The 27,054-nt window shown below is 34.5% G+C and overlaps 2 protein-coding genes across 3 annotated transcripts; one reads left to right on the forward strand and one right to left on the reverse strand.

The window, feature by feature from the left end:
* The first annotated feature begins 9,076 nt into the window (after positions 1-9,076).
* Positions 9,077-13,858, forward strand: LOC137821024 (mini-chromosome maintenance complex-binding protein). Of its 2 annotated transcripts, none has more exons than XM_068625433.1 (14): positions 9,077-9,563; positions 9,674-9,787; positions 9,955-10,062; positions 10,213-10,332; positions 10,584-10,628; positions 11,044-11,163; positions 11,297-11,452; positions 11,636-11,710; positions 11,843-11,956; positions 12,117-12,319; positions 12,404-12,539; positions 12,739-12,966; positions 13,345-13,412; positions 13,509-13,858. In XM_068625433.1, the coding sequence occupies exons 1-14, from the start codon at positions 9,396-9,398 to the stop codon at positions 13,621-13,623; spliced, it is 1,770 nt and encodes a 589-aa protein (XP_068481534.1). In that variant the 5' UTR covers positions 9,077-9,395; the 3' UTR covers positions 13,624-13,858. The 2 variants fall into 2 exon arrangements, 1 of the variants encoding a protein (XP_068481534.1); XR_011082731.1 differs by having other exon boundaries at positions 9,242-9,563; positions 13,059-13,412.
* A 6,144-nt stretch (positions 13,859-20,002) lies between these two features.
* Positions 20,003-21,908, reverse strand: LOC137820762 (expansin-A8-like). Its single transcript, XM_068625004.1, has 3 exons — positions 21,581-21,908; positions 20,958-21,270; positions 20,003-20,641 (listed from the first exon to the last, which is right to left on the reverse strand). Exons 1-3 carry the CDS (start codon positions 21,720-21,722, stop codon positions 20,338-20,340), a joined length of 759 nt encoding a protein of 252 aa, XP_068481105.1. The 5' UTR covers positions 21,723-21,908; the 3' UTR covers positions 20,003-20,337.
* Positions 21,909-27,054: the final 5,146 nt, after the last annotated feature.

Below are 27,054 nucleotides of genomic sequence, written 5' to 3' on the forward strand. Positions count from 1 at the left end.
AAAAGTATCTAACTTTTTAAAATCAAAAAACATTTTAATATTTAGTTAGGAGTAATTAAAATTTTATTTATTTGAAAATTAAAAGTGTATGGAAAGAAAATACCTAAACTTGAAAGAATCTAAATACAATAGAAATCATAAATTTACACATTCACTAAAATGTATAAATAGTGTTATTTAGTAATGGTTGAGGTAGGTATTCTCTTATAAGTCACAAATCATTTTATCATGAGTTTTTATAGATAAATATTTGGTTTATAAAAATAATCAAAATACTGTTGAATGATTCTTCATTTTGCATGCTTTAGTGAAAAAGTTAAGTCTTTTTTTCAACAATTGATATTTTTGTGTGGTATCGACATCTCTTTTTATTTGTATTAAGTTGTCGATGAAATTTTTATTAACAACTTAAATCGAACATTAATAGTTGATTTTCGTGATTTTTTTTAGTGTTGTAATATTTTTATTATGTTGTGATATAATTGATTGAAAGATCAGTTGTATTGGACGGTCATTCTTTTAGGATTGTGACACTTGTAAGTTAAATTATAACCATTTTGACTTTTTATTATGGTGACTCATTGGATAAGTTCGTCAAAAGAAAACATTGCTTCAATTGAAGTAATGAGTTTGGGATTTATGAAAAGGCTTGTAATGGGTGAATTTAGAAGCGCATAATTTCTTTCATTAATTTTCTAAATTTAGTGTGCAATACAATTATTATATTAAAAGAAAATTGAGACTTACAATATATCATTTGACATACATAGGCATTTGTTAATATTTCATTGACATCACACCTAATTAGACCTTGATATGTGAGTTTAGATTGTTGGTAGTATAACTTTTTCAAAGTTGTGTCACCGTGAAGGTCCAAAATAGTGCATATTTTTTCCTTCAAATGATAAAAGGTAAAGTTGTATGGGATTCAAAACAATTTAGGAGAACACATATTGAAAGTGGTGACCTTCCTCACAAAGAGTGTGGTTTGTGTAGTGGTTTTAATTTGGCAGATAATTCAATTTATACTTGAATAATAGTTGAGTGGCAAATAACTATTATTTGGGAGTTGTTAAAATAGTGGCATGAATAAATAAGTTGTAATGGATGCACTAGAGTGTAAACACACTAAATGATATCACGTGTGATGAGATTCTTGATGTATGGTATATTTTTTTTATTATTGTATTAAAGGAAAGTAAAGTATGGATGATTGTACAACTATACAATTTATTGATCATTGTGCCTTAAACAAAGTCAAAGTATGGATGATTGTGCAAGTGTACATTATGTTGATTAATGTGCCTTAGAAAAAATTAAAGTATTGATAACTTGTGTCTATATATCAACGTGCATGGGTTATTAGCGACACATGTACTAAGCGACCCAAACCATCCCATGCAAGCTAAACACACATCTTGTCCAAGATTTTTCTGGTCATCACGACTTTTGAGTGACGTTGACATCCCATGCCTTTGTGTTAGCATGCATGGCTTATGAGTGACATGTGTATGAAACTACCCAACCACCTTCTGCAAGTGAAGCACACCTCTCATCCAAGCTCCCTCTTGGTCAACATGTCTTCTTGGTGACATTGACAAGTAATGTTTATGTGTAACATGTATGAATTTTGAGTGACATGCATATGGAGTTACCCCAACCACCCATTGCAAGTTAGAACCACCTTTTATTAAAGTTGCGTTTTGTTAAAGGTATAAATTTGTGAAGTTGAAACATTGAAAGAGGGCGATACAACAATAGATATAACTTAAGATGGTGTATATGGAAGAATTTAACATGTATAATTCCTTTTTACCATTATTGATTACAAATGTGGTATGAGTGTACGGTGTTATGTGATAATGTTCGATCATTTAAAGATGATAATTGTTAATGAATTCATGGGTGAGGAACGGAGAGAAATAACCAACATGTTTTATTGTAACCTCATGTTTGGGTATGATGAGACAAACTAAACGACATAAATTTCAAGCAATGAAGATGTTAACAACGTGATTACTTGGCACAATTTCCTCATAGTAATATTATGTTGTTTCGAGTTACTTGTTATATTATGTTGTTTGTCTACGAAATGTTATAGCCTTTATTTTTGGACACATTTTTGTACATATTGTAAGCATTTTTCGGTTTCTAAAGTTGTTTTGTTGTGTTCATTGCCATGAAAAATATGTAAAATTAGTCTTGGTTGATGCATATATCCCAAAATGGATGTATCATCATAGGTCACCAAGTGAATACATTGATATGCTTTTGTTCTTTAAATTTTTATTATTTCACTGTTTCACACACTTTTTAGTCATGTTGCGTGCATTTTTTGGTTTCAAAAGTTATAATGTTGCATTTGTTGTCATGAAAACTATGAAAAATAGTATTGGTTAACACACACATCGCTCTTTGGAAGCATCATCACGGGTTTCTAAGTGGCTAAGTTGGTATGCTTTTGCCCTTAAAAAAAATTAAGTTATTTTCGTTGACACGCTTTTTGACATATTATGAGCAACTTTTTTAGTTCTAATGATTGTTATGAAACATAGTATTAGTTGGTACATGTATCCTTATTTGGAGTAAATTTGTCAAAACAAACTACTTGATCTAGCTCATCACGAGTTGACCAGTTGGTGACCAATCAAACTTGACCCACCATAAGTTGGTGGGTTAAACAAGAATATTCACTTAATATTTTTTAAAAAATTGTCGTTTGTTAGTTTAGTTATTTTTTCACTTCAAACTACTTTTCTTTTAATATGAAAATTGGACCAAATTCCAAGTTACTAAAATAATCAAGACAAAAAAAATTGTTAGGTGTCTTTTTATTTTTTATCACAAGTTGATAAGTGAGCTCAACTCAACATGTCTAACCTGGGTGTGTCGGGTTCTTAGTATTCCATGTTTGATTTCGATTCATATCAAAATTTGTAATTCTTTTAGAAGCTTGGCTCGAATTTGTGGTAGAGTGGGTTGGTTCACAGGCTTTGGCCATTTAACGACTGTAACCTAGTGTTATCGTTACAAGTTACCAACTGACCAAGTTTACATGCCTTTACCCTTAAAAATAATGTTATTTTCATTTTTCGACACATTTTTTTAATGTATTGCGAACATTGTGTGGTTCCAAAAGTTGTTCTAGTGTATACACTGCCATAAAAGTTATGGAAAATAGACTTTACCAACACACATATCTCTATTTGGAGACATCATCACGGGTCAAAAAGACACTACCTTCAATACATGAATATCAAATAATACTTAGAGGTTTTAAGGTAACAAATGGAATATAGTAATTACGATAGGATTAATGTTTACTATCAATGAATTGGGTTTTCATTAGTCATCAACTGTCATATTCTAATAATTTTACTTAGCAAATTGTCATTTTGCCAACAAGCTCGAGCTTTTGCAGTACCTGTATGACGGGGTAGTCAGTACAAACAACTATATCAAAGCTTCTAAAATAATGTCTTAGTTTTCGAGTCGAAAAGACTAAGACGAGGACTAGATTCTCGATAACTTTATAACTTTCTTCATCCAGTTGTAAAGTTTGGTTGTGAAGTATTGTCTTCTTCATAAACTAGAACAGAGCATATCGTCGAGTATGATATTGCTAAGTAAATAACAAGAGTAAACTATTGATAAGGACTTGCCAAAGTAGGTAACGAAGTAATGTCTTGCTTAATTTTGAGAAACATCTATTGTTTATTCCATTCAAATTTGGTGGTTCCTTTCAACAGTCGAAAAAATAGTTTAGATTTTTTGGTGAGCTTGGGAATAAATTTCGAAAGTGTTGCGAGCTTCCCTTTAATTGTTGGAGTTCCTTAAGATTACTCGAACTCCTAATGCTCAAAATTGCTTCACATTTATCCGATTGACTTCATTTCTCCTTTGAGGGATCATGAAGCCAAGAAATATGTCGCCGCCAACACTAGAAAAACACTTTTATGGGTTAAGGTGCATATTGTGTGTTCGAATTTTACTGAACACTTTATCATTTGGACATATCACTTAGACTCCACGAAAACAAATCAATATTGCTAAGGAGTACTTATTTTATCTCATTCCTCCGTGCTTGGCGAATAGTTTTTCCAACTTGAGTGGTTTGAGTATGAACTGAATTGAATTGTATAGTGATCAACGGTTCAACAAAATTGATTCAATTTTCATCAAATTCGACCTTGTGATCCAAGTTAACTTCCTTTTCATATTATACTTCTGGTTCATCCTTAGATATGACGTATGTCCTTGATGTTATGTATTTGTCAAAGAGCATCTTGTTGCTCGAGGGCTTTAATGATTAACTCTATTTGTGTTGTACTATAAGTTGAAGTCTTCACTAAATAAGGTGTTACCCTTAAACTCTAAGTGTAACATTCCCAAGTTGTGGTGGGATCTCACTTTACAATAATGATGGTGCATCTGTGGAAAATTTAATGGCAATATGTGGTGTAAATACAACATTGTTGAGTTGATTAAGAGTTCGACGTTCGATTAACACTTTATAGGAAGTATCTGTCTCAACCAAGATATATATCACAATCAATGTGTGGTATGCGACATTGGTACCAAAAGTAGTGAGGATATTTATATATCTCCTAATATGAACTCTTTGTCCAACAAATCCCAGTAATGGATATGGGTAAGACTTTATCAAATTGGGGAATAGTCCAACTTCAAAAAGGTTGACCAATATAGAACATTTGTTGAGCTCCCTCGGTTAATTAGAACCTTACAAACATGATAGTTAGTGATTGTAGCTACGATAACCATTGGATCATTGTGATCTGAATCGTTGACACGAAAATTTGCATTTGTAAAGATAATATGGGGTAGTAATCGAGGTGTGATAAGTGCCTAATTTCAGTAATATTTCATATTAAAATATACGCACTTATGAGTATTTTTTGCTAATTTACATATAAAATAATCCCTAATTTATGAATTTATACCTTTTTACATTTTTTATGATCTTTATCTTAATAAGAGTATTTTATTCTAAAATTTGGTGTTAATTGCAGATTTTTAGGGAAGACTGGAGATTTTGATTAAAGATGAATGATTTGAGCTAAAAAGAGAAAGATGGAATGTCCCAAAATGGAGAAAAGTGTCGAAAAAGCCAAATTTGCAACAAAAAGTTATTGCTCAAGTGAGAATGCGTAAGACAAATTGGGTATTTTTTTTATATTTTATCCAAGGTTGTCAAACTCGCGAGTCTACGTAGACTTGTGGGAACTCGAAGGACTCGACTCGTAAACTCGACTCGTGGACTCGGAAGAGTCTACTTTCATATTAAAAAAAAAAAAGTTTCTTAGAGCATTTTTACTTCTATTAGTAGATGCAGTTCTATTAATCTCACTTGAATTTGATCCACTCCCTCCCACACATTCTTTAAAAACTATACTGCTCCTCCAAATTCAATTTTTGCCCAAAAAAACAAATGTGCAGCAAGCCCAATTAAAAAAACAGGCTTCATTCTGTAGCAGCCCAATAAAAAAACACAGAACCCTAATCCCTTCCGTACCCTAATTTCACACCACCCATCTCTAACCTTAAATGATAAGCAGCAACCTGCAACCACCATCGCAACGCCACCACATGCAACCCGCATCGCAACCACCTGCAACCCACGACGCGACCATCTGCAACCTGCGACCACCGCACGCTCTGCTCGATCTACTGCCGCAACCCACAAAAGAACACGAAGACGCAGTTCATAGGCAAACACAAACAACACCATTTTGGAGTTTAAAAAAAACCAGTTGAACTCGCCAACTCGGACCAGAGTCGCGAGTCCACTGCGATTTCACCGAGTCTGCGTCGAGTTCACCGAGTTTACCCAAAAAACGAGTTTACTACCGAGTTAACTCGGTAAGGCAAAGTGAGCACGTAAACTCGGACGAGTCAACGAGTTGACTCGCGAGTTTGATAACCATGATTTTATCACTTAGCTCATTAGCGCGACACAAGAAGCAACCTAACCCTATAAAATTATGTTAAATAGGGGTAGAGGCTCAACCCTATTGTGCGAGATTGTGTGGAAAACACCATTTAGTGATTTGTGACCGATTGGGAGAATGGAAGGTGCTAGAAGTATGCGTGACTAATTATATCCTTTGGGATTGAGAGTAATCTGCTCAAACTCTTATGTATTGAGGTGATATTTGATATGATATAATATTATGTTCTTGATTGAATATTGATATTGTTGTTTTATTTCTAAATTTTCGTGACAAATTGATAATCACAAATCTGATTGGGAAGTATTTTTAGGGTTCTGACCTAAACAACAATACTTAATATACTTGAGTGTTAGGAATAGACTTGAAATGTTAATTGCTATTGACGTCTGAACTTCGTTATAAGTTGTTCTTATAATTATGCGAGAGATCGATAGTTAAAGAACATTTTTAAGAATTTTATATGTGATGAATCGATATAAATGACTTTTATACGGACATTAATATCAATCAAAGAACATAATGTTAACATGCTAATCAAAATACATGAGAGTGAAACTGATGAAACCTAATCCCCATTTTTTCAATTGACGTAATTACTCTTTGATTTGTTTTCTTGTTAATTCTTGCCATCATAAGAATTTCCAAACAAATTTTTATTGTTCTGTTTTATATTTAGCGGATATTGTATTCGATAATTCATTGTTCCTCGTGGGATCGATATCCGTCCTTAGAAACAATTATTAATTCTGGAAAAAAACGGTGCACTTGTCGTAGAAAGTCATAAAGGTGTCAATGAGATCACTGAGTTGATGCTTCTAAGTTCTCTTTTATGTTGCTATTGAACTTTCCCCTTCAACGAATCCATCCTTAATGGTAAGAACAATTCCTCGAATGTCAACATGATTTTGAGGAAGAGGAGGAGGATTAGGTGTTTCATTTGAGTTTAGTGCTCCTCATCCTCATCCCTAGTAGCCTCCTCGGAAGCCTCTACCTTTGTCCCAATATCCTTTATGTCCTCGTCCTTGGCCTACGTGATTGTTCTGCACAAATCAATTTAGTGTGCCTGATTGAATGAGATCTTCAATTAAGTCACACACCTTGTTGCATTCTTTGATGGTGTGACCTTGATTTTGGTGATAGTTACATCTCTTGGTTGGATCAACACAAGGAGGTGAAGGAGTGGACTAAGGAAGTAAAGACTTCTCGAAGTACAACATCACGACTAACATTAAGAGGTGTATATGCAACCAATTTACCAACACGAATGGTTTTGAAACTTAGTGGATTTAGAGGTAAAACCTTGCAAGCTCGCTTCTTAGCCTCTTTATTTTCTTTTATACTGATATACTAAGCAACCCGTGCTTTGAGGTCGTTCGTGTTAAGAGGTGGATTAGCATATAAAGTATCCGATAATGGTTCGAGATGAAGTATGACTTCTATATTGTTGTATTTCTTGCCGAATAGCTTGAATCTCTCCACAATGTTGTTCCCGAAGAATTTGGATCTCATTATGATGTTGAACTCGTAGGACTCAATGCCTCTATCCAATATTTGATGTATTCTAGTGATATCATTTTGAACTGTGGTCTCATTCTTTTGCATTGCAGAATCTTTTGCATTGCAGAATCAATGACGTTTTGAACTGTGGTCTCATTCTTTTTTATTGTATAATCAACATGAGATTCTATAATCAATATGAGTTTTCAGAACTTTAAGAATTGAGGAATACATCGTAAATTGGGATGTAGTAATTACTATTTGTCTCATGGTACCTTGTGAGAATGTTGTATTGAAATTTTTTTAACAGGACCCCACGATGAATGCCAAATGTTCTAATCAAACTTGAGATTGAGTTGTCTGAGGTGGAAAATTCGGATTGAACAAACGAGTCGATCTCTTCTTTAAAAGATTTTGAATTTTAACGGTAAAAATCAATTGAATGTTTACCTTTAAGAGTTTAAGAAAATATAAGTGAGTTGTAAATGAAAATATTAAGTAAAGTACTACATGATATTACATTTACAGCTGATGGGCCTATGACATGCAGAAGTAACTGTGTTTCAGTTGTAAAAAATAATACCGATCTTTACGCTCATGTTGGAGTAATTATGGTCAGATGATTGCTTTCCCGTAGGAAGATATACGAGCAGCTGCAATAGTTCATATCCATATTATTAATTGATATTAATTGTTCTGTATTTATAGGACCAAGCAATACAAATATTATTTTGCATTAGATTATGATAATATGACAAAAAAAAACCTAAATCCTAAATACCAATTACCTATTAAAAAAGACGAATAGCAATTTTTTTGAAAAATTTCAGTAGTTGACAAAATTAAAAAAAGAAATCACGATACTCTTGAAAATTAAACTCACCAAAACAATATGTTAATTAAATTTTTAATACTGTACATGTTATTAAAAAGGTAATGACTTTATTATTTTTAAGATTTAATTTCTATAATACCTAAAGATGAATATCTAATCCTTATAGTTGAAATTTTAATAGCTTCAAATGGAATGTTAAGTATTTTAGATAATTATTTTAATCGTAATCAAAATATATTGTTAATGATGAAATATTAAAAACAATTGTTTGATGCTCAAGAGCATTAAAAACTTATGAATGATTGATAATATTCGTTTGAAAAATGTTGTAACTAATAAAAAAGTTGTAATTTGGTCTGATTTAATTAGCGATTTTATGTAAGTTTATGTTAATAATATTGTCATAAAATAAAAAATAGAAAGATTTTTTTTTATCTCATTTTGAATGAAGGTGAAAACATGGAAATGAATATAGTCAAATGTGTTCTTAAGTGCATATAGAGACAAATTTACTGGTGATATGTAAAAAGGAAATAGATATTGATGAAAATAAAACCAAAAAAATCATCTACACATCAATGTCAAGAAAAAGAAACAAATTTAGTATTTTTTAAGATAAATTTCTATTTAGATCTAATTTGGTTAGAAAAACTTATCTTTTATTGAGATTAAATAATGAAATCGAGTTGAGAGATTATACTTCAAAGATAAAATAAAATTTTATAATCATGCTTCAATTAGTATACATATTGAAAAAAAAAAAGAGTTAAAATCATTTGAGGGAGTATCAATGAACATGCAAAATTAAGATGTGCCAATAATTCACTGTATTAACTCATTGATGATTACAACTGGAGAAATATATAACTTGCCAAAAAAAAAAAAAGAGAAGAATTTTAATGTTAATGAATAAATAAACATCATAAAGAAAACTGGCGGGAAGGAACGGCACAAGAAGATTTGGCGGGAAAAGATGCTATAAAATGGTTCGCCGGGCGAAAAACCGTTCCTCACACCGATTTCCACCAATTCCATCACTGCGAAGTGTTAATTAGCGAGCGAGTGAGCAATCCACGAGTCACGACTCAGTCATGGTGGGCCCACAGTACGATTTTCTGTCCAACCCTCTTGGCGCCGTCAGATCCACCTTCGACACCGCCATAGCATCCGGTACCGATCCCTCCTCCCTCGAAGGCCGTGACTGGGGCGCTCTCCCCCTTTTCAGACACTTCCTCTTCGAACAATCCAGAATCTCTCAGGTTCAGTCTTAAACCTGACACTCTTATCTTGAAATACAAGAACAACCAAACCCTATTTTTTGATTACGCAATTATATTAACTCTCAATTTTCGATTACTTAACTTAACAGGTCCCCCTTCTCACCCCTACCACCATCAGATTTGTTAGGCCCAATACACTCGTGCGGTTTCGCGGAATGATACAAGACATGCCCGGAAATGAATTTTATGTTGGCGCTTACAAGGTTTTATTTTTGTTGTGTTTTAATTTGGATAATCTTAAGGTTTTATTTTTCTTTCTTTCTGTCGTTTTTTTAATATATGGGATAGATTTGAGGATTAGTTTACCTCGAGTGTTAGGTTTAATTGAGGGAAAGTGTAATATTTCGTTTTGTGTGGATGATTATTGAAGGATGGTTCGATGTGGAGGACGAACAAGTTTATGGATGTTTTACAATCTCCTATTTGTTCTTCGGCGGATACGCGAATCTGGGAACGGAGACTGCTTTACTGTGTCCCGGTAAGGTGTTCGGTTCTGATTTACCGTCTTCTCTGTTTGTTTTCTCACAAGCGTTCAATTTTCCCATATTAATTTTTAGTTGTACAAACGGTTGATGATCTACTTAAACAGTAGAATTTTGAAGGATTAATTTTGTTTTTTTATACTTAGGTTCCGGGACTGAGTCCATGGACTGAAGTTTCAGCTGAAGAATTTGGCAATCTATCTATGGATTGGATGTCGGACAGTAGAGAAAAACGGATGAGAGATGACGAGTCTTCTGATATGCCTGTAATTTCTGGCTTTCAGTTACTGCCTTTATTGGTTTATTGCTTCCATTAAATTATCATTCCCTAGAGTGTATGAAACCTCAAATATCAGTGCCCTGCATTTGTATAGTTTGGCCGTTTAGGCTCGACTGTTAATTGATTTTGAATGTTGAGTTGGTTGTTTCATTTAAGCTTCTAGATAACTGTTATACTTTGGAAGAATTTTGGTTCTTTTTATAAATTTTGAAATGCTTGATCTGTGTTTTTTTACAGGTGTCTTGTGATAAGGTTCAAGATTCTCCAAATACCAAAAGAATGGTACACTGAACTTTCATATGACCCTGTCTTTTTGTGTTAATGGATTTTGTTCACCATCTGAGTGTCGACTTTATTAATATTTGGTTTGAAGTAGTTTGTTAAAAACATTTTTAATTGGTGTTGTTTTGTTGTATTTTGCTTTTAAGTTTATTCTCAATTTCAATTAAATTCAAATAAAGTAAAGATATTTGTAATCCAAATTTGAGTAAAGCTGACCTTCATACAATTAGTCAGTATCCTATTTAGATGACAAAATATGCGGTCTTGAGCTGTTAATAAGTTACACGGATAGAGATAGCTCCAGTTGTATTTTTTCAATTTATCACGTGAATGTGTGTTTACTAGATGATCTAGTTTTTCTTTCTCCTTGCATATTTCTTTTGTGATTCTTCTGAGAATTATTCTTGTTTTGCAGAGAGAAGGTGAACACTCTTCCGCTGCTTCTCATTCTTCGGGAGCTGCAACTGATATTGCCAGCTCCACTACAAGTTTGGGGTCTGAAATTGTTAGCAATTCACCTCCTTGTATTGTCAAGGTAAAAATTAATCTCTAGTACTTTTAATTTCGTATGGGATACATTTCATTGATATTTAGGATAATTAATCATTGTTTTTATTTTATGAAATTTTGACAAACCTCATTCCTCATTTTCTTCTGTATTATGTCAGATTTATGATTCTCCAGAGTCCGAAATGAAACTGAATGACATTTTTGAGTTTGTGGGTATCCTGACATCTGATCCAGAGCTTCAGGAGGACAATGAAGATGGTGATTTATCAGATGGGTTTTCAGAAGATACTTTGCGCCATTTCCCACCTAACCAGGTAAGCACATTGTTGTTTATCTGAGGATTTTCGCATATATTCGAAGCCTTGTTTATCCCTTGATTGTCAGGCTATGCTGTTCTTTTGGGAACAACCACAAAGCATAAATATGCATTTGTTTCATGTCGGTGACCACTCTCAGCATCTGGTTTTTAAATTTGTATTTTTCCTTGTTTGCTCCAGGTGCCACGACTTCATTGTTTTATTCACAGGAAACTAGGAATTCAAGACTTTCTTCAGAATAACCATACTGTAGAGGTAAACTATCTTATGAACCTAAATGAAGTTTATTCTTCTGACAAGATTACTAGTTATGTTTTCATTTTGAGTTGGATCGTTCTCTCAACTTGACAACTCCTTGCTAAAAAAAGCATATGTTTGATCTCACAGCCAAAGCCCGACTTGGTCAAAGGACTCAGGGAAGCATTGCTAAGACATCTCACGACTATTCTTGGCAATGATGACGTCACTTCTCATTTCATGTTACTACATCTTCTATCCAAAGTACGCAGTTCTTAAAAGATAATTTTCCTTAGTCCATGCACTGTCAATATTCTGGTTATTGTTCGTATTGCTTATTTCCCATTTTACTCGTGCTGTTCATTCTGTGCTTCCTAATTTCCCAACCCTCCAAAGTATTTATATGTGGATTGTTGATGAACAGGTGCATGCTAGAGATAATGGTCTTGCCGTGGGAAAACTCTCATTAAATCTTACGGGCTTTAAAAAAGAAACCGTCTCTGTTTTTGGAAAACAACTAACCCTTGTTCTGAAGAAACTCCTGCCATTAACATTTTGCATACCCCTTACAGTTGAATACTTGAACACTGTTTCACTTGCACCAAAAAAGAATTATGATACTAACAGGTAATCACATTCTATAATCCATCTGAGCATGGACCTGTTACCAGTATACAAATATATTTACATCTTTTTGTGTGAATACTCCAGACTGGAAACTGGTGTCTTGCAACTAGCTGAAGGTTCACACTTGATTGTTGATGAGACCAAACTAGAAGCTGGAACTCTCAACTCTGTAGGGGTAGATAATTGCAGGCTGCTGAAAAATTTAATGGAGTTGCAGGAGGTAGTTGCGCTTGGCTGTCTAACTTGCTCATCTTCTTGCACGCTCACGTGTCCTATTATGGCTTAGGATATGCATTTGAGGGACAAAGTTATACGTTTAACCTGCTAATTATAGAAACACTTCACTATTTACAGTTGATTGTTTGCAGTTATTATTTTCGAGTTGCTGTTAAAATTTGCATGATTGTTATGTGTTTCAGGTGGAATATGATTTTAAGTACTATAAAATGGATATGAAAACTGATGCTCAGCTGCTAGTTATGTCGGAGGGAAAATCAAATATCTTGCCAGCTGATGTAATTGTACCTTTCCAGCCTTCTACACTCAGTTACTCGGAAGCTGTTACTCCAGAAGTTTTGGAAGCTTGGAGGTGGTATTTGGCCACTGTTAGACAGCTAACGCACTCTATTGAACCAGAAATGCAGAAGGTATTTGTGACCTTGGCACCATTATTCACGATCAAGTGTTTTTCTGGCTCAAACTACTTGAATAATTTATTTAACTGTTATCCCATACGTAGCATTCTCAGCAGTTAATAAATTTCCAAGCTCAGCAGAAGTCATTTTGGGCTGATTCTTTCATTATCAACATCAAACCATAAATCTTTACCGAAGATACACTTAACCCACTTCTGATACTTACAAGAATACATCCCAGGGGAAGTCTTCATGTGGACATTATTATTAATAGTTGGTCCATTGTTATTTGTGGCAAACCCCATCTTTTGCTTAAAAATAACCTGTAGAGTATAATTAAATGTTATGACGAGGATGCATAACGGAACCTTTGGTCATTTGTGTTCTCAGGTCGTAGAAAGGGATTTAGTTGCAGCAAGACAAGCAGACAGGACCTTGAGTCCCCAAGACTTAAGCAGGTTTGCGAGTGACTTTTCTACATGTACTGATAGTATATTTATTTTTTCATGTTTTCCCCTGCCTTTGACGCCTTTTTTTTCTCCTTTTCCCGACAGATTGGTAACAATGGGGCGTCTCATGTCATTGAGCTATGGTGAGTCCAGCCTCTCTCTAGAACATTGGCAGATGGTCAAGGAATTAGAGAGGTTGCGAAAACAGAGGTTACAATGAAACACAATGGAAGTAAAAGTGGTTCCATGTTGTACAAGGTTTAACAGTAGTCTTAATTTATGTAGATTCAGGTAAAACGCAGTTAGATGAGTAATTAGAAGGGTCTGGCTGTTGGTTGTGATTATCAGAACTGTCTTATGGTTGCTTAATATAAGGCCACCATTTCATCAGTCCTTGTATGAATTTCTTGAATATCTTGCCTTTAAATCCAAGTGACCACGAAGTTATTCTGTTACCTACGCATAAAGGACTGGAATTAAGGAGTTTTAATTAAAATGTTTCTTTTAGAAAGTGTAACAATTTTCTATCGGGTGTCTCCATTTCACTTACTCTTGCCAATGTGCATAGAAGCGTTTTGAAACCATAAATTCTTAATGACGACGACTTTCAGCGACGGTAACCTTCTTAATGTGGTGTGACGACGACAGCTGATGAGCTTCACGTCCGGCCTCCGTCATGCTCCCTTGTTTTCTGTTTTTTTTTCAAGTGGGCCAGAGTTAAATGTTTTCATAGTCTAAACCCAAAGAGATCAGCAGATACCTGAGTTAGGTTTTGACAAGTTCTCCCTGGACACCATATTTTCCTCGTGCAATTCATATTTTCTTAATTTATAACCCTATCCTTGTGAATATGGTAGAGGATATGGTAGACGATGTGGTATCTTTTTCGTGGTAAACGTTGTTGATAATTGATGTAAGTTTTGTAATATTTTCTATAGTGATGATTGTTTTTTTTTAAAAAAAAATTCTTTTGAAGATACAAAATTTAGAAAAAAAATCAAAGTGATGTAAAAAAAGGAAGTATAAAACTTAAAAAAATTTATTTTTGCTCTTGTCAACTTTTTTACAAATTCAAATGATGAAATTGTAGGTAGATATATAAGGGTGGACAAAAAATTTAAATTGCCAAATTCAATCCATCATTATTTAAATATATATTACTTTTAATCTATTTAAATGAATTTATCTCGTTCAAATTCATATTTTTGGATTTTAAGTCCAATTCATTTAATTGGATATGGATTAGATTGGATACATTTTTGGATTATCCAAATTGGATTTTGGGTTAGATTTTGACTTGGTCCAAGTCCAGGTTGAGTAGAGTCAATCCAGACCCATGTTGAGCTAAGTTGACCTGAACTAATGTCGAGTCCAGTCAGCTCGAACTGATGTCGGGTCGAGTCGATCCGGGCCCATGTCGAGCCGAATCGGTTCAAGTCAACGTCGAGCCAAATCGACCCTGGTCGATATCAAGCTGAGTCGGTCTGAATCCCTGTCGACTCGACTCCAACCGGGATGATGTCGAGCCAAATCAAACCAGATGTCGAGTTACGCTGACAAGGGCTGAAGTCGAGTTGCGTCGACCAAGGTCGATGTCGAGTCGAGTCGAATCGGGAGGATGCCGAGTCGAGTCGGTCAGGTTCAGAGTCGAGTCGAGTTGGCCAAGGTCGAAGTCGAGTCAAGTTGACTCGGGTCGATGTCGAGTCGAATTGACTCGAGCCCATGTCAAGCTGAGTCGGCTCGAGCCGGTATAGACCCGAGTCAATCCGGGCTCATATTGAGCCGAATTGACCCAGACCCATGTCAAGTCATGTCAGCCTAGGCCCATGTCAAGTCGACTCGGGCCGACTCAACTCGAATTCGGCAAGGACGATGTTGAGCGGCGTCGGTCGGGGTCGATGTCGAGCAGCGTCGGCCCGGACTGATGTCGAGCCGACTTGGCCCAGGCCAATGTCGAACCAAGTCGGCCCAGACCGATATCGAGGAGTCAACCCGGGATGATGTCGAGTCGAGTCAACCTGGGATGATGTCGAGTCGAGTCGGCCCAAGCCGATGTTGAGCCGAGTCGTCCTAGGCTGATTTCGAGTCGAGTTGACCCATAATGATATCGAAAGGAGTCAGGCTAACCTATGTCGAGCGGAGTTAGCTCAACCTGATGTCGACCAAAGTTGGCCTGAGCAGATGTTGAGCAGAGTCAGCCCGGGAAGATATAGAGCGAAGTCGGCTCGGGCCGATGTTGAGCACAGTCGGCCCTAACCGATGTTGATCGAAGTAGGCCCGGGGTGATGTCGAGCGGAGTAGACCCGGGTCGATGTCGAGCGGAGTCGGCTCGGGTTGATGACGAGCCAAGTCAATCCAGGATGATCTCGAGCCGAGTCGACTCAGACCGATGTTGAACCGAGTTGTTCTGAGCCGATTTTGAGCCGAGTCGACCCGAAATGATATCGACCTGAGTCGACCTGGATCGATGGCAAGTTGAGTCGCTCTGAACCAAGGTTGATTCAGCATCGAGCCCATGTAGAGCCAAGTCGACCCAGGCCGAGTCAGTCCGGTCCCAGGTCGAGTGTGCTCTGGCCGATGTATAGTCGAGTCAGCTAGTTTTCATGTCAAGTCGGATGGGTTAAAGTTCATGTCGAGCCGAGTGGACCCGAAAACTTTTCAAGCTAAATCGGTCGGGACCCAAATCAAGATAATCTAATTGACAAAGTGAATTTAATTTAATTGACAAAATGGATTTATCTAATTGACATAATAGTAAATTTAATCTAGATTTAATTTTTTTAAAGAAATTTAAAAAAATTTATAAAAAAATTCATATAAATTTAAACTAATTAAAATAAATATAGATTTTTAATTCAATTCATTTTATTGGATTTGAAAAGTAAAATCGAATCCATGACCACCTATATATATGTGGTAGAGTTGATGTTATCTTTTAATGTTATAAAAAAAGATGAGGTAATATTTTATTTATAATTATTTAAATTTTAGAAAAAGGTGAAAATTGATTTTTTACAAAGTGGATAGAGAATGTGTAGAGGTGGTGGTAGAGTTTGCAAGGTTTCTTCTTCCTCTAATCTTGTAATTTTTAAAATCAACATTTAATTTTTTTCAAAGTGATTTTCGGATTATTGGTTTCGAAAACATTTTAGAACAATCGTTTTGAATTTTTTGGAACATCTAGAACAAATTTTTTATCACAAGTTTTCTCCACATTATATATGATACTAGTTTCACGATATTTTAGTCTGTTTACTTAGCATTGTAATATATATGACAGCAGTTTCCCAAGACAGGATATTTTAGTCATTTTCGTTAGCATAGGGTGCAAGAAGCAAAAGTCTGCGCGCAAAGGAGGAGATCAGGTCTAATTCTAGTCTTAAACTATTTATTCATTATATTAATTTGTTTGTGTCTAAATATTCAAGGATTTTTTAAGTATTTATCTTTAAAGTGCTACTGGGTTCTTTATTTACCCTAAGTTAGGGTTTCGACATTGTTTTTGATAATTAAAGCACTAATATGTAGAAAATTTAAAAATTTATTTTACCTTTTAGATTATGCATTTTATCATTGAATTTATGTAATTTTGTGATTTTTTTTTTATCAAAATTTTAATTGCTCAAATTTATCATTATTTTTTTAGATTTCACCAATTTTACCATACAAAAATTTCAAAAAATGATACATATTTTATTCGTTGATTGAATGCAGATTTACTAATAATGTGATGATGATTAATAACAATGATATTTCTTTATATAAGGTTGGGATTAGGAAAAAGAGAGTAAATATGGAACTTAAATTTATATACACGTTTATTAAAATAATAATGTGATATTTTACGTGATAATTTTTGTGCTATCTAGTTTGTTCACCACAAAATATCTATTTTATAATTATTAAGAGGTAAATTAATTTTTAAATTATTAATTAGAAGAAAAATAGTTTAAATATTTGGAATAGTTTTAGAGAAAACCATGTTATACATAAAAAAAGTAATGTCTTAAAAAAACATTTTGGTAGCAAGTAACCAGAAAGATGTTTATGCTGTGGAAGAGTCAAAATCAGAGCTATAAGAAAACAATTTTAAGCTATCTTACAAATAAAGTTAAGAGCTTAATTATAATCAAATTCAATGATTGGTTCTAGTTACAAATCATTTTTTTGACTTAGATTTGATTTAAAACTAGGGCTTCATTTCAACGCATCACTATGCACATGCCATGTTCTACAATTAGTCCCTATTAAAAAATGAAGCACTTATAACAATAATAATAATACTTTAAATATCATATATTATTAATAATATAATGTATTATTGTGTCAACCAGAAATTATTTTATATATATCTTTAAAGTAACATTATTTTAAGTCAATCAATTATCATATGGTAATTTATAATTAAATGATAGGATAAAAAAGTCCGCACATTACAAATATTTATTATATGCTTAATCTCTCAGCCTAGCCTATTATTCTACGTTCTAAACTGGCTTCAGTAACTATTCATTTTTTTAATCATATTTTATATGTACTTTACTAAAATTAACACAACACTCGTGATTTTCGATAAGTTTTACACTGCATTTTTGTTTATACTGAGGATTAATTAGAAATTATTTTAAACATGACTTTCGAAGAAATTATTATAAATCTTAATAATCATACATGGCCATCTATAATCTGTAATTATATATTAATGCAAAGAAGCTGCATATTACTAAATATCAATATATTTTGATTATTTATTATATATTATTGATTTGTCAGTATTAAAAATAAGAGTAGGTTGAGTTGGGTAGTTTAAACCTGGTTCAAATATCACAACAAATTGATGAAGTAAAGAGCTACTCAAACCAGTTAAAATCAAGGAATAATAGAATGGGCCTTAGAGAATCAGTTAAAGGCAATTGCTTCCTGCACCAGATCAATTGTGACCGGCACCCGACACACTTTTAAAAATCCTAAAATGCCCTTGTCTTCTTCATTTACGGATAAAAATATCCGGAACTGCTCGTTGCTTACGGATAAAAATATCCGGAACTGATCGTTGCTTACGGATAAAAATATCCAGAAGCCACAGTTGTGCCTACGGATAAAAATATCCGGAAGCCAGCCACAGTTTTGCCTACGGATAAAAATATCCGTAAGTCAAAACAAACTTATGGATAAAAATATCCGGACCCCAAACTCCCTTACGGATAAAAATATCTGCACCTCTCAAAAGTCACTTGCGGATAAAAATATCCACAACTCTCACTCACTTATGGAAAAAAATATCCGGAAGCATGACGTACCTTCGAATCTGGTGCTCTGCCTGCGATAATGGAGGTCACGGTGGGTGCAGAAGAATGGAGAAGAACGTCGCTCACGGTGGTTGGACAACAAGCTTGCTCACGGTGGCTGCACAACACGGTGGCTTACGGTGGCTCGGTGGCTGCGGTGGCTGCGGCAGGCACAATGGAATGGAAGAACAGAAGAATAGGGTTGGTGCAGGTGATTGGGTGCATATCACAATTATAGTTTTCAGAATTTCATTAAGGGTATATTCGTCTTTTACTATTAAGTGATTGGGTGCCAATTAGAATGTGTTGGGTGAAGGGAGAATGTGCCTCAGTTAAAACCAGTTGCAATTTTTAGAAAGTAATTATTCTAAAATATTTTATTATCACTTTTTGTAACGTTTTAGTACTTTTTTAGAAAGTATTTATTCTATATAACTATTTAACACTTTTTTTTTTATATCTGGTACACCCATGGTGTATAACATAATATTCTCATCTCCCAGGAGAACTTTTTGTTGGAAACTTGGCTAAAAACCATTTGCAGAAAACTTTATTTCTTTGGAATGTTATTTTTTGAAGGTAAACCAAACGTTAAAAATATACTTTCCCAATCTCAGATTTTCAAAAAAGTTAAAACCAAATTTTGTTCCTTTGTATTTTCTTTTTATAAGTAGACATAACTTTATGAAGAGAAATATTAACTCTAAATTTTTTCCTTGTATTTTTTATTTATAACTAAATTTACTATGTTTAAAAATTTATATAGTTCTTTTTTCATGTTTGATGATTTTCAAAACTCATAATCGACAATATTTGAGATTCTTGGTATGAAAGTGTTTGAGATTTGAAGTCTTTGGTTGATAGTTGCTCACAACCGACTACATATTCTCTTGGTACCAACACACTTGAGACATTTCACTTCAACTCTGGCCAAAGAAGTTATGGATAATCAGGTTTTTACCTTTTTTGGGTGGTCCAAGTCAACCCAATGCCCTCTTCCCAGTGCAAAAGAGATTGGAAATTGTAAGAGAGAAATGAAATGGTTCTACTGCTCCAAATTCTTGACTTTGAGAATCATACACTTCTTGGTAATGTAGCCTTTGTATACTCAGAGGCACCAACCTAATTCAATATTAAAATATGGATTTATGGAGCAAAACACTGGTTTAGTTTTTCACATATGTGGCAGAGCACTAGCGCAGAACAAGGAGTAATGAAATAGTCGGTGCAATTTTCTGTGTTCCCTCCAGGATTTATTATTAGCAAGTCAAAACTAATTTAGTCACAGAAGATGCAAAAGTTGGAGAAGACTTGCAATAAAAAAGCATGATCAAATTGATATTAATTCAACCCCAAATTGGTTTTGTACCATAGTGGGGATCAGATATACAAAGTAATTAAGATCAGCAGCACCTTTTACTTCATCAAAAGGTGTTGATATGTGTCTGAAAATAGAAGACTTTATATTATATTAGTCCTAGCGGGTGCCATATAGCCACCACAGCATTAGGGCCCATGTTGGCCAGAACTCCTCCTAATCTACCTTTTTTCTCTTCCCCACCCTTTCCAACTATAACAAAACAAACCAACAATCAACAATGGCATCATATATTACACACAAAATGTGAACTTTTAAGGTTCCTTTCCTAGAACTGTATCCCTTCAAATGTTTGACCAAATTGCCAGTTAGCAGGCACAATGTTGTTGCTGGTCAGAATTCTGCCATCACTTGTAGTCACCTGAAAAGAGAGGCTTTGACCATTCAGGTAAGAGTTGCTTTGCCAATTCTGCCCCCAGTTTCTAGACATGGTTTGCCAATTAGTCCTAGACCCCTTGATGGACACAGAGTGAACATCACCAGCTCCACCAACATTTGTGACCAGAACCAAGTTGAAGTATGAGTGACCATTGATGGTGAACCTGATCCCTCCTTTCTTCACACACGAGACTCTGTTTTAAGCCAAAAACAAAAACATGTTAATGTATGCTCCAAGTTGGATCCAACTCTTCCAAACTCAGCAATTTTTACTTTGAAGAGCAAGTGTGCAATACCAGTCGTTGATCACGAAAGATCAACTGCTGATGTTACATGTGCATATATTTGCTATGTGTTTATATAAATGGTTGATTGTTTTGGATAAAGACTGGAATGACTTATTTCACCTTTGTTATTCAGAGGAGCTAACTCCCTCTGAGTCAAAGTTTAAAGCTAAAAGGGGAGAAAAAAAATAAAAATACTTAAAGGGGTTTCTTATTTTTTATTTACCTTCTGAAGGAAACAGGAACAATTCCAGCTTTGTATTGAGCAATTTGTAAGAAAGCAGGCTCAGCAAGATCAAAGTGTTGCAAAGGAGGGTTGCACCAGCCACCATTGTCATTAGACAAGGCAAAGTTAGGGGGGCAGAAGTTTGTGGCAGTGACGATTATGCTACCGGGGAGGCACCATCTGGGGTCACTGTCACATCTCATCTCATAGCAAGACCCGCAACTCAAGCCATTGTTGAATAGAGCAGTGCTGAGTGCTGCAGTGTTAGTACCATACCCTTGGCTGTACAAATTGCCATAGCCACAAGCCCCTCCTGTGAAAATAAAAATAAAAATAAAAATCATGAGTCATATCCTAAGTGAAAACATCTTTGACTCAATAATAGGAGAGAGTGTGAATGTAATGTACATGTAAGTGCCCGTGACACAAGGTTATGTACGGGCACCACAATACCACAAAGTTTAAGTAGTTCTTTTTTCCATTTTAATCACTCATATGTGCCAAAAGGAAAAGGCAAAACATTTGTTCGAACTTAGTTTAGTTTTCGTGCAGTTATATAAACACTAGAATAAGCAAAATTTAGTAATGCGAGACTAAAACCTAAATAAACACTTTGAACCTACCCATTGTGCCTGATGCATCTCCCCCACCATAGAATGTGGCATGACCACCTTGCCATCCACCTCCATAGTCACCAAAAGTGCCTTGGAGGCATAGATTAAGAACAAAGAAGAGAAGAATGGTAGAGGTTGCTGCAATGGCCATTGTGTGGTACAAGTGATTAGGGAAGTTGAGGGTACAAAGGATTTAAGATAGGAGAAGTTTACTTGTTGGTGCTTAATGGTTAGCTAAGGTTGGTTTGGGTTTATATAGGAAAAGTTAAGCATAGGTTGGAGGCAGGAAAAAGTGAGAAATGGGGTCCATGCCCGAATCAGACAACATAGCGTTTGTGAGGTCTAAAGAGAGAGCCAAAGCCACAAAAACTGATTCACATTTTTTGGAACGTCGAGCAAGAATCAAAGCGCACATGCAAATGTTTCGGTTACACTACCAACTTCTTAATCTACGGACCCACATGGCACATGCATTTCTCAACTGTTCTCTTGTAATTTTATGTTTATATATTTTATGTGGTCGTTACGTATGAAAGTGTGGTATTCTCTTCTTAAATTTTCCCTTAAGTCACGGCCTATAGCAGAAAAGGGCCACCATTTTTGGGTCATCTACCCTTTCAGATACGTCCAACATGGTGTGCTGCTGTTGAGGGCAGCACCAAACAGAGTAGAATTAATGACTTTTGTTAGGGTACTCTACAGTGCCACTGCTATGACCCCTTTTCACTTCTCATCTTATATAGGACTACTTAGCATTCAACGGACCATTCTAACTTTATTTAATAATGGGGTTCATCTAATAAGTGCGATTAGTTACCCTAAGGTATTAAATCAAGCTTCATATCTTTTTAGGTCCTAATATTCAGTGTTTGAGGTAATATAGTTGTATAAAAAAGGATACATGCAGTGAAAAAGACCAAAAATTACTATACAAGGAGAATCATGGTTCTATATTTTCTGTGTCAAGTTTTTTTTAAACAGAAAAATAAAATAAAACCTGCTGATAGGGTTCTAAATGAGTAGTGGTGACTATAACTTGTCTACAAAACACAATTTCGTTTTGTGAATGCTGCTACAATCCCCCCTATTCCTCTGTAGACTTGCCCTTTCTAAGTTAAGCTTGCCTATGAAAAGGACAAACAAGTTTTTACAAAAGTTGTATGCAGAAGGATATAATATTGGAGAGAATCAGAGCAAAATAACCGACATGAAACTGTAGCATTCCACCAAAAGCAAGAGCTCAAGTATTTTGATTACACGTGTGGCATGCTCAAGTTAAGAAGATTTGAAAAATGGATTGTGCTTGAATTTTGCAATGATAACCGAGACTCAAAAGAAGAGGACTACACATTTTCTGTCCTTTTCTTTCTGTTGCCTAACTTTTTAATTACAATCCTGTCATTTATTAGTCACTTCAGATGACTAATACTTGTAAAGAATCCTATATTTTATCCGTCGGCCACAATGACAAATCATGCCCTAATTAAGCAAAACTGTACTATAATTTAACAAGAATCAAAATAAATTACCCTAATCCCACTTATATGGTGAATCAAAGTTTAGTTACCCACTCTTTCTACTACACTATTCACTCATAAATTATATTTTCACTTTCATATCACTGAGTCTACATCTAGTCTTTAATATATAATGTGATATCGAATACATCACCGACTAAACTAGCCTTTCATGATACACTTCTTAAATGATATCCAAGTCACCAATTAAGTTAATGTCTTTAAGGTTATAATATGCAAAACTACATTTTTAAACTGTGTTTTTACTATATTTATGTAATTCATTTATTCCTTCATCTGTTCCAAACAAAAATCCATCGTGGGTTTTGTAAAATGATGAAACATCTTAAGTATGGAAGGACATTTCCTCACTTTAGTTCAGTTAGTTCCATCTGTAGTTTTATTTTAACAATTTAATAAAATCTGAGAAATATATGTCTAAGTGGTAAGTATATACATTTTGTCGTGTACCATTTTTCTGCAACGAATTCACCCACATCAAGTGTTGCAAAAGTTTACCATTTTCCTAATCTTGTTAAAGGGATACTTTTTCTTATTATAAAGATTTTAGTTTCCTTGAATTACTAAGATCACATTCCATACTAGGAGGCAAATAGCATAGTCACACAGTCTTTTTCTAATAATTTCTCACTGATAAATAATTTTTACTTAAAGCATGATTGGGATATAAACCATGTCACCATGCTCAGATGAAAAAGCAAGTTTGGTTAGAAGAGATTCAATCTTTAAGGTTAGAAGGGTACATCAAGAATAACAACAACTTAGTGTTTGGTGTTAATTAAATTGATATAACCATTACAGGGACACAGTTTAATTGTTGAATGGAACAACTAACCTAGTATACTATTTGGAATATGCCAAATGGAAGTGTGGTTGCGTTTAACCAAAGACCTTGTTTCGGCTTAAACAAATAACATACAGTAAACTATGACAAAGCATTTAATGAAAGGACTTTAAGTTTAAACAAAGATAACGAAGAAGGTTAATTTTTTGTTTAACGTTATATATGAAACTAAGCTTTCGATGGTTCCAACCACCATTTTACGGTGCTACTTTTCTGTACGTTCATTTTGACGGTGTTGTGGAAAAAAGCAGTGGGAAGATCTCATATTGGCCCTACCACGTTACCACCACATGCCCGTCCCGTTCTTTACGGCCCAATTCATTCAACTGTCATTTTCAGGGAAAAAAAAGAAATAGAATTGGGTGGTTTTGTTCTGTTGATATCCACGAAAGAAAACTGAAAAGCAATTGCAAGAAATTTGGATAATGACTTATATGAATAAAGAAATTAATTAACCATCTAGTGGCTTGCTATATCAGTTACAGATTGGCATGCATTATTATTATGATAAGAGACGTGGATTATATATATTTTTGTTATTTAGTTTGCTTACAACTGGAAGCAATTTTGATTATTACATGGGGTTGAAATTTTTTATGAAAAAGTGCACCTTAAAAACATGTTTTTATTGTGTACATCAGAAAAATAAACGCCAAGAACATATGTTTAATCAGACTGAGATATGGTGCTTCGGTTTTAATTTACTTCACTATAGATTAATTGGTTTGAGGCTTTTCTGATGCATATTGCCTAATCTAAACATTGCATATTTATAATACAAATAATAAGTTAAGAGTATTTGAAAAAGTAAAATGGAGGTGTAAGAACAAAAGGACGAGGTAGATCAGCAACTGTAAGACATCAAATCTTTTGGTTCCATTGTGACAATCTTTTATAAGGACACGATATTAAACGTCCCTTTTAAATCACTGTAGGTACATCTTTTCATGAAGCCAGCTAATTTGTCTTGCTAAAGATGAAATAATATATGATTTGATGAATTAATCAACCCCCCGTGATCTGATTTTGATATTTCTGCCATATTCGTGAAGGTTTTTTGTTACCTTTTCGCCTTTCTCATCATTGTCTTTTCAGGGTAGTTTCCGTAGATATAAATGTAAAAGCAATTAACCAAAAACTAAAAGCAAGAAAGAGCCAATGTGATTTGAGTGCACCGATTTTGGGTGCTAATGAGATTAATGGCCTTGCCACAAAACCAAAAAGTAGAAGGTAACATCAAAAGGGCATGCAAAAAAAAAAGTAGTGCCAGTTTTTGATAGAGGACTGCAAAAACTTGTGTCCTAAAAGCAAAAGACCAAAAGGGAAAACAATAAAGTTCCTTGCTCGAGAATTTATGACCATACAACATTCCACCATGTCTTAAAACCGAGTCTATCTAAAAACCAGAAGAAGGATGATAATAATGACAACAATATGAAATTGCTGTTAATGCTTGAAAGATGAAGCAAAGAAAATTCAAAGAATCTGTTGTTAACGACGCTAGAAATGAGATCCATACAAGTTTGTCTAGGCCATGTGAAAGTGCCCTCCACAAGGCCTGTCCCCTAGTTCCACTTGGACAACATGCAAAACACCGAAAATGGATTGAAGTTGAACTGCTAACAAAGGTTTTGAAGGGTCCCTTTCCAGTGGTAGTTAACTAATAACTGCAATGGTCATATGAGGAAGATATGCAGAGTCTTTCAAATTGTTAGTTTCTTGTGTTGTTCAAATTGCATATATGTTCAAAACATGTTCTAAACCCCACCATGTGCATTTAATTTTTGGTTCTGGGCGCTGAAGCACAGTAGGCCATCCATAACCATAAGAGGTGAAACTATTTGGTTACAAGTTTACATGTTAGGTACCTCCATTAAAATTATGTCTGATAGGGTTTCTTAGATGATAGAATCTGATGTAGGGTTAACTGCTTTGGATCATATTAGTTGTACGTAGCTCAAGAGCTGGATCGGTTAGGTATAGTGGTTGTTCTGAAGCTCAAGTTAGGTAAAAAAGAATAGATGCATTCATTTTGGTGATTGGATAGGATACTATGCTAGTGAACTTCTACGAAATTCTTATTGCCAATCAAGGATAGTCGTTAACTCAGTGAAAATGACACCAAATTTACTATCAGACAAACTTTTTTTCTGTTGTTCAAGTATGAGAGCAAACACTGCAGCTAGCAGCTCCACAATATTTTCAAGAGAAAAAATTAATAGCATCTAACTTATGTATATCACATAGAAAAATTCATGAAGATCATGAGTCTGTAACCATTAAATAATGTCTCGTATTTAACATTGATTTCAGTGTTATTTAAAGTTACTAAAATGGAGAGAAATGGTCACAGATCAACCTAGGAATTTACTCTACTACCAAATCACAATGGAGCACTACAATGGTTCTTTTGATTTCCGCATTATTAAAATAATGTTTGGTCATCAGAAGTTCAGTCACACAAACACATTAGTTATCAGTTTTGAGATACTGGACCATGTGATAAAAAATGGAATACCAAAATTTTACTATATTTCTATGGATTCAACTTATATATTCATACGACCATGTCATTTTATGTCCTAAAATAACACAAAATAAATAAAACAATAGTAGAATTGTTCAAGATGTAATAATAGATAATATCAAAAACAGAAAAAAAAACTTTGAAAGAGGTAACATGCGTTGAGAGAGGCAACGTGTTTACACGTTTTCATGTCAGTTTAAAGTGCAAAGATAAACAATAAAAACGTGAAACTGATTTAGTAAAACAATAAAATATCTAAATATAAGGAATTAAAAGGTGGTGGGCAAATTTGATTATTCTAAAAAAATGACTAAAGTAAAATATATTTTTTACTTTAGGTTTTAAATTATGAAATATAAAAATATTTCTGAACACTACAAAAAAGGAGACAAATAGTCTAAGAGATCCTTGTCAACTATGGCCAAACCAACAATTTTTGTTGGAGATCCCACATCCACTAGAGATTAGAGCCTTTCATTGTATATAAGTGAGTGCAAACCTCAACCCTATGAGTCGGTTTTATGGAGTTGAGTTAGACTTAAAGTCCACTTCGTAATAATTTTATCTCTGATCA

This window comes from Phaseolus vulgaris, chromosome 9 (genome assembly GCF_000499845.2).
Source record: "Phaseolus vulgaris cultivar G19833 chromosome 9, P. vulgaris v2.0, whole genome shotgun sequence".
Classification (NCBI taxonomy): domain Eukaryota; kingdom Viridiplantae; phylum Streptophyta; class Magnoliopsida; order Fabales; family Fabaceae; genus Phaseolus; species Phaseolus vulgaris.

Coding starts and splice junctions, on each gene's coding strand:
- LOC137821024 (XM_068625433.1), top strand. CDS start 9,396: ATGGTGGGCCCACAGTACGATTTTCTGTCCAACCCTCTTGGCGCCGTC. Junction 12,967..13,344: donor TTGAACCAGAAATGCAGAAG/GTATTTGTGACC, acceptor TTGTGTTCTCAG/GTCGTAGAAAGGGATTTAGT. Junction 13,413..13,508: donor AGTCCCCAAGACTTAAGCAG/GTTTGCGAGTGA, acceptor TTTTCCCGACAG/ATTGGTAACAATGGGGCGTC.
- LOC137820762 (XM_068625004.1), bottom strand. CDS start 21,722: ATGGCCATTGCAGCAACCTCTACCATTCTTCTCTTCTTTGTTCTTAAT. Junction 21,271..21,580: donor AGATGCATCAGGCACAATGG/GTAGGTTCAAAG, acceptor TTATTTTCACAG/GAGGGGCTTGTGGCTATGGC. Junction 20,642..20,957: donor GTTCCTGTTTCCTTCAGAAG/GTAAATAAAAAA, acceptor GGCTTAAAACAG/AGTCTCGTGTGTGAAGAAAG.